Genomic DNA, 8,008 nt, shown 5'->3' on the forward strand with positions numbered 1-8,008 from the left:
AGAGTATGTGAGTGAGTGTGTGAGTGAGTATGTGAGTGAGAGAGTGTGTGAGAGTGAGTGTGTGAGTGAGAGAGTGTGTGAGAGTGAGTGTGTGAGTGAGTGTGTGAGTGAGTGTGTGTGTGAGATTGAGTGTGTGGGTGTTTCTCAATGTCGAGTAAAGCTGCTCCAGAGCCACTATTTCAAGGATGCTACATCATCGAGTGCCGCAGAAGGACTGTTCCAATGTCCAGCATACTTGGAATTCTACCGGAAATTTCGAGGCTGCACATGTGTATCCTCCGCGGTCTTAAAATCCCCACAATGCTTTGCGCACGGACCAGTTTCCAAATCTTTGGCAGGAAATGTAAGACGGGGCCTCTCATATGACGCACACCTGCACACTTGCTCGCCTGTTCCACTCTTCGTTTTCCGAGGCTAGGAGGTATTCTTGCCTCGCTTCTTAAGGAACTCACTCGGAGGTACATGTCCTACCAAGCAAGCCTCCTCGACATTGAGAAACACCCTGTGTGTGTGTGTGTTACCTTCAGTGGGGGGTGAGGGCGAGCTGCAGAACTCGGGGAATCTCTCTCTGAGCATCGATCGCAGCTCCCGGTCCAGCTTTGGGTTATCAAACAGCGGAGCGAGGTGACTGAGAGAGGACAGGTTATTACTTATTATTCATTTATAATAAGGGAGTGTGTGTGTGTGTGTGTGTGTGGGTGTGTGTGAGTGTGTGTGTGTCTTACGCCAGCACTCTCTTCTCCATGATGAATGTGAGCGAGTTGAAGACGCCCTGACGGACCTGAGTTTCCAGCGGAGGGAAGAAGTGTGGGATGATCTGAGGAGGAAACAAGGAGTATTATCTCCACATGATCCAGGTACAGAGGTGTGTGTGTGTGTGTGTCTTACCCTGCACATGAAGTCCAGCAGCGTGGCGGTGATGGCAGGATGAGGCTTCATGGAGTGATGCATCACCAGGATGGCCGGTTCTGAAAACACACACACCATGAGACAGAACACACACCTCACACTTACTGTCAGGAGGTACTAAGGCGAGTCTGTGTGTGTGTGTGTGTGTGTGTGTGTGTGTGTGTGTGTGTGTGTGTATGTGTGTGTGTGTGTGTGAGTATCACCTATGTTCATGATGCTGTCTTTCTCAGGATTGAAGAACAGCCAATCATAGAAGAGAGCCAGCTTGGCATTTGAGGCAGCGACGTTCGACTGGAAAAACAATTTGATTGGTTATTGACAGCCTGAGGCCCCGCCCACTAAGTGTTAAGGAAACAATGTAGGAAAAAAGGAAGGGCATAAGGTTTCAATAGAGGAGGCAAAGAAGGACACAAGAAAGGACTCGAAGGGGAAAAGGAGGTGATTTGGAGTGACAGCTGGAGGCCCCGTCCCCTTACCGTGCAAGTGGTCAGCAACCAGCCAATGATGGCCCAGCGCGGCAGGATGTCGGAGCTCAGCACCTCATTGGACGGATGGACGACTCCGCAGATGTAGCGAATCAGATCGCAGCGCAGGGACTGGCTCTCTGCTGTGGACAGGTACTGTCTCTGAAACCAGTCCTGATACCGCTTCTGTTGTCCAAAACGCACCTGAGCACAGGTAAGATACATTCAGAGGTCACCTCAGAGGTCACCTGACACAGGTAAGATACAGTCAAGAGTTCACCTGACACGGGTAAGATACAGTCAGAGGTCACCTGACACGTGTAAGATACAGTCAGAGGTCACCTGACACAGGTAAGATACAGTCAGAGGTCACCTGACACGTGTAAGATACAGTCAGAGGTCACCTGACACAGGTAAGATACAGTAAGAGGTCACCTGACACAGGTAAGATACAGTCAGAGTTCACCTGACACAGGTAAGATACAGTAAGAGGTCACCTGACACGTGTAAGATACAGTCAGAGGTCACCTGACACAGGTAAGATACAGTAAGAGGTCACCTCAGAGGTCACCTGACACGTGTAAGATACAGTCAGAGGTCACCTGACACGTGTAAGATACAGTCAGAGGTCACCTGAGGATACAGTCAGAGGTCACCTGACACGGGTAAGATACAGTCAGAGGTCACCTCAGAGGTCACCTGACACGGGTAAGATACAGTCAGAGGTCACCTGAGGATACAGTCAGAGGCCACCTGACACAGGTAAGATACAGTCAGAGGTCACCTGAGGATACAGTCAGAGGTCACCTGACACAGGTAAGATACAGTCAGAGGTCACCTGAGCAGGTAGTGGTGTTGTAAAGTGTGTTTACCCTGGAGGTCATGAACAGCAGCTTGGTCTCCATGTCTGGAGTGAGACGACACGCCAGAAACTTCCTGGAAGTGCGAGCAGTCAGCAGCTGGAGCACACCTGTGGGAGGTGTAGTTTACAGTGAACAGAGGATTGTGGGAGGTGTAGTTTACAGTGAACAGAGGACTGTGGGAGGTGTAGTTTACAGTGAACAGAGGACTGTGGGAGGTGTAGTTTACAGTGAACAGAGGACTGTGGGAGGTGTAGTTTACAGTGAACAGAGGACTGTGAAAGGTGTAGTTTACAGTGAACAGAGGACTGTGAAAGGTGTAGTTTACCGGTGAACTGAGGACTCAGGACTTGAGGGTTGTGCAGCAGGTCTTTCCACACCAGCTCCACCTCTGGGATCCGGGCAACGTTCTGCAGCAAACGCACCAGATCCCTGCCGATGATCTGACACTCTGCGAACTACAGAGAGAGGCAGGGTTACACCAGCGGATCAACATTCACATCTCCTCCCTACCTCTCTCTCGCTCCCTCCCTACCTCTCTCTCGCTCCCTCCCTCTCTCCCCTCCTCACCTTGTCTCTCAGCATGCTGATGCAGTAGTCAACCTCCTTCTGACGCAGGATCAGCAGGTTTGGTGCTCCGTGGTCCACGATGAGGCGGAGATAAGTGTAGACCGACATGGCTATCAACATCCCGTTCTTCAGAACAAACTCCCTGCAGAGAGGAAAACACTTACAGTCAACACTCGGCTGTATCCCATTAAACTGTCAGCCGTATCACAGTCAACTGTGGGCCATATCACAGTAAACACTCAGCCGTATCGCAGTCAACACTCGGCCGTATCACAGTCAACACTCAGCCGTATCACAGTAAACTGTCAGCCGCATCACAGTCAACACTCAGCCATATCACAGTCAACTGTCAGCCGTATCACAGTCAATACTCAGCCGTATCACAGTCAACTGTGGGCTGTATCACAGTCAACTGTCGGCCGTATCACAGTCAACACTCAGCCGTATCACAGTACACTGTCAGCCGTATCACAGTCAACACTCAGCCGTTTCACAGTCAACTGTGGGCCGTATCACAGTCAACTGTGGGCCATATCACAGTAATCCGTCAGCCATATCACAGTAAACTGTCAGCCGTATCCCAGTAAACACTCGGCTGTATCGCAGTAAACACTCGGCCGTATCACAGTAAACTGCCACCATCACATTAAACTGTCAGCCGTATCGCAATACACCGTCAGCTCTTTCGCTGTAAACTGTCAGCCGTATCGCTGTAAAATGTCAGCCGTATCGCAGTCAACACTCTGCCGTATCACAGTAAACTGTCAGCCGTATCACAGTCACCTGTCAGCCGTATCGCTGTAAAATGTCAGCCGTATCGCAGTCAACACTCTGCCGTATCACAGTAAACTGTCAACCGTATCACAGTCACCAGTCGGCCGTATCACTGTCACCAGTCGGCCGTATAGCGGTAAACTGCCAGCCGTATCACAGTCACCAGTATCACAGTAAACTGTCAGCTGTATCACAGTACACACTCAGCAGTACAGTTTTTAGTTGTGAAACGTACTTTTGGTCCAGCAGGATCTCCAGGACGTTCTCCGACAGCCAGAGGTTTTTGGAGGAAATATCTCCACCTGGAAAAAAATGACAGTGTTACTCTGGGACAGCCCATACAGAGGTGTTTCACATCATGACGTTTATTTATATATATGTATGTCTGACCTGCGATCTGTTTGAGCAGAGTCATCAAAACTCCGTCTGCTCCAACTACTCCACTCTTCACCAGCTCCTTCACCAGCCACACCAGCTGGGTTCGGGGGGTGTCCTGCAGCTTCAGGAACTTCTCCATCAGGATCTGGTTGATCTTCAGCAGGATGATGTTCATCCCGTCTCTGCTGAGCAGCGTCAGGTCTCTGTAGCACTGTCATACACACACAGTGATGTCATGGTGATGTCACAGTGATGTCACACATTAATATTAGGGGTGTGTGTGGGGGTGTCTTACCCTCTGGGCCTGGGCTGGTTCTGTGAGCAGCAGAGAGAAGAGACCCAGACAGACCTCCTCATGCTGCTGCTGGCCTTTACACACCTGCAGAACCCAAACACTTTAACATCAACATAAACAGGAAGCAGCATCATGAGCACATCCTGTTTCTATCTGAGCATTAAGACTGACGGTTAGGGTAGTTGTAGTACTTGTAGTAGTATTTGCAGTACTTGTTGTAGTGTTTAGTACATGTTGTAGTGTTTGGTTATTGTTGTAGTGTTTAGTACTTTCAGTAGTGTTTGCAGTACTGGTTGTAGTGTTTAGTTCTTGTTGTAGTGTTTAGTACTTGTGGTAGTGTTTACAGTACTTGTTGTAGTGTTTACAGTACTTGTTGTAGTACGTGTTGTAGTGTTTACAGTACTTGTTGTAGTGTTTAGTACTTGTTGTAGTGTTTAGTTCTTGTTGTAGTGTTTAGTTCTTGTTGTAGTGTTTGCAGTACTTGTTGTAGTGTTTACAGTTCTTGTTGTAGTGTTTAGTACTTGTTGTAGCAGTGGCGAGCCGTCAGGGCCCTCTAGGCCCTCTGTGAGGGCCTAAGATATTCTAAAAAATAATATTTAAAAAAAAAATATATTTTTTAAATATATATATTTTTTAATATTATTTGTTATATTTTTCATTAGTTTTACAGAAAAAAAAAAACTTGATTTAATTGTATTTAAATAACATTTCCAAAGAAATAAATCCTTCGAATCTGCCTGTTCAGTCTCTGTTTGAATGTGAAGGGTTACATGAAAGAAGGTCTGGCCCTCTCTGCGATTCACAGAGGGTCCGCTATAGTAACTGAACGAGAGAGTAATGTCAAATGACAGTACAATTGACCAATCATATCTTCCCTCTAAATGGGTGGGTTTTATTATCGCGGACTTTATGACAAGTTCCGCCCGCTGTGAAACTTTTCTTGTTTCCATAGCAACAACAACTTCCTGTCAACAGCGTGAACTCTCCTTCAAAATAAAAGCATGCCAAATTACACTTAAGACATACAACTGCAACGAAAGTAACAAACACAATGCAATATCATTTTCAATGTCAAAGAACACAAATTGGGTTCACAGGTGTTGTTTTGTGTGGTAGAGGGTCGCTGTCATTGATGCGTTTTGCACCCTGGGCTGTTGTTTTGATATTCCGCTGAAGTATACGCTGTGACGTAATAACTATTTTTTTTTCTTTTTTTCGAGGGAATTGGTGGGGGTCAGAGGGCCTAGGTATAAAGCTCACGGCTCGCCACTGTGTTGTAGTGTTTACAGTACTTGTTGTAGTGTTTAGTACTTGTACTTGTTGTAGTGTTTAGTACTTGTTGTAGTGTTTAGTACTTGTTGTAGTGTTTAGTACTTGTTGTAGTGTTTACAGTACTTGTAGTGTTTACAGTACTAGTGTTTACAGTACTTGTTGTAGTACTTGTTGTAGTGTTTACAGTACTTGTTGTAGTGTTTACAGTACTTGTAGTGTTTACAGTACTAGTGTTTACAGTACTTGTAGTGTTTGCAGTACTTGTTGTAGTGTTTACAGTAGTTGTTGTAGTGTTTACAGTAGTTGTTGTAGTGTTTACAGTAGTACTTGTACTGTGTGTATCTTACGTTGGCGGTGAGTGCGTCGTTGGCCTCTCTCTCTGACAGCCCATTGGTCAGCGCCTGTACGATCCCGACACATCGCTCCAGCCTCTGCACACACAACAAGAATCAACTGTCATGAACACAGTCACAACACAGTCACAACACAGTCAGAACACAGTCACAACACAGTCACAACACAGTCAGAACACAGTCAGAACACAGTCAGAACACAGTCAGAACACAGTAAGAACACAGTCACAACACAGTCACAACACAGTCACAACACAGTCACAACACAGTCACAACACAGTCACAACACAGTCACAACACAGTCAGAACACAGTCACAACACAGTCACAACACAGTCACAACACAGTCACAACACAGTAAGAACACAGTCACAACACAGTCACAACACAGTCACAACACAGTCACAACACAGTCACAACACAGTCAGAACACAGTCAGAACACAGTCACAACACAGTCACAACACAGTCACAACACAGTCACAACACAGTCACAACACAGTGAGAACAGTCACAACACAGTCACAACACAGTGAGAACACAGTCACAACACAGTCAGAACACAGTGAGAACACAGTCACAACACAGTGAGAACACAGTCACAACACAGTCACAACACAGTGAGAACACAGTCACAACACAGTCACAACACAGTCACAACACAGTCAGAACACAGTCACAACACAGTCAGAACACAGTCACAACACAGTCACAACACAGTCACAACACAGTGAGAACAGTCACAACACAGTCACAACACAGTGAGAACACAGTCACAACACAGTCAGAACACAGTCACAACACAGTCAGAACACAGTCACAACACAGTCAGAACACAGTGAGAACACAGTCAGAACACAGTGAGAACACAGTCAGAACACAGTGAGAACACAGTCACAACACAGTGAGAACACAGTCACAACACAGTGAGAACAAAGTCAGAACACAGTCAGAACACAGTCAGAACACAGTGAGAACACAGTGAGAACACAGTCAGAACACAGTGACAACACAGTCAGAACACAGTGAGAACACAGTCACAACACAGTCACAACACAGTCACAACACCATGGCCCTTTCTCATTTCAAAGATTTCCCCTCCTCGGTCCTCTCAGTGTTTACATCCTGTCTGTCTCAGTGTTTACATCCTGTCTGTCTCAGTGTTTACATCATGTCTGTCTCAGTGTTTACATCATGGATGTCTCAATGTTGATAAATCACTAAATGTCTCCTCTCTCCCTCTGACATGTGAAACACTGCGCATGCGCATGTAGCGCTTTCTGGTCCCATCCATGTTTACGTGTGGTTAGCATCATGCTAGGCTAACTGTGGGTCAGCTGAGAGATGTTATGTCTCTGAGGGGGGGGGCACACGGAGACCCCCCCCCCCCCCCCCCTTCAGGTGTCACCCCCCTCCCCCTCTTAACACCAGCAGGGAATCGAACCCGCAACCCGGTGAACACACGGCTCTGCTAAGCTAACTATGCTATCCATGCTACCTATCTAGCCTCCCTGTCTTTGTGCCCTCAGCCCGTGTTAGAAAGGAGCAGCAGAACCTGACCCGGGCTACCTGACCCGGGTTATCTCTCTCTCTCAGGGCCCTGACCCGGGCTATCTGACCCGGGTTCTCTCTCTCTTTCACGGCCTTATCTCACCTCCTCCAGCTCGTCTTTAGCGTCCAGCTGCGAGCCCAGCAGCAGGCGGCCCTTCTTCCCCTCTTTAGCCTCCATGTGTCCCGGGTTAAAGTCTCTCTCTGGTCCGGGAAACAGCCCTTCTCTCGGGTCAGATCCTGAAGAGGCTCCGGTATCTCGGGGTGTTTTTAAAACTTATTGGGGACTCTGCTCTCTCTGAGTCCCGCTCTGTGTCTCTGACGGAAACATAACGGACATGGAGGGCCTGCTGACCAATCAGAGCGCTCAGAACGCTGAGTGACGTACGCAGGGACCAATTCTTCTTCTTCTTCTCTTTCTAATGGCGGATCGCAAACAGCTTTTGGTTGCATACCGCCACCTACTGCACACGAGTGTGTATCATCATGTCATCCCTCTAATAAACCAGCATATCGAAAACATAAAACTAAGAAACCATAAAATAAATAAAACAAAACAAAAACAAAAAACAAATCATCCATGATCT

General features: G+C 47.2%; 1 protein-coding gene across 1 annotated transcript; it reads right to left on the reverse strand.

The window, feature by feature from the left end:
• Positions 1-521: 521 nt before the first annotated feature.
• On the reverse strand, positions 522-7,777 carry ints3 (integrator complex subunit 3; the record flags this gene model as incomplete). Its single annotated transcript, XM_034120218.1, is given in 13 exon segments — positions 522-628; positions 726-817; positions 889-968; positions 1,113-1,200; positions 1,386-1,577; positions 2,246-2,343; positions 2,562-2,691; positions 2,804-2,945; positions 3,813-3,879; positions 3,968-4,166; positions 4,251-4,334; positions 5,870-5,953; positions 7,528-7,777. Coding segments are annotated over 13 exon segments (1,438 nt in total), but the record flags the coding sequence as incomplete, so codon positions are not given.
• Positions 7,778-8,008: the final 231 nt, after the last annotated feature.

Source organism: Trematomus bernacchii, unplaced genomic scaffold, assembly GCF_902827165.1.
Source record: "Trematomus bernacchii unplaced genomic scaffold, fTreBer1.1, whole genome shotgun sequence".
NCBI classification, from domain to species: Eukaryota; Metazoa; Chordata; class Actinopteri; order Perciformes; family Nototheniidae; genus Trematomus; species Trematomus bernacchii.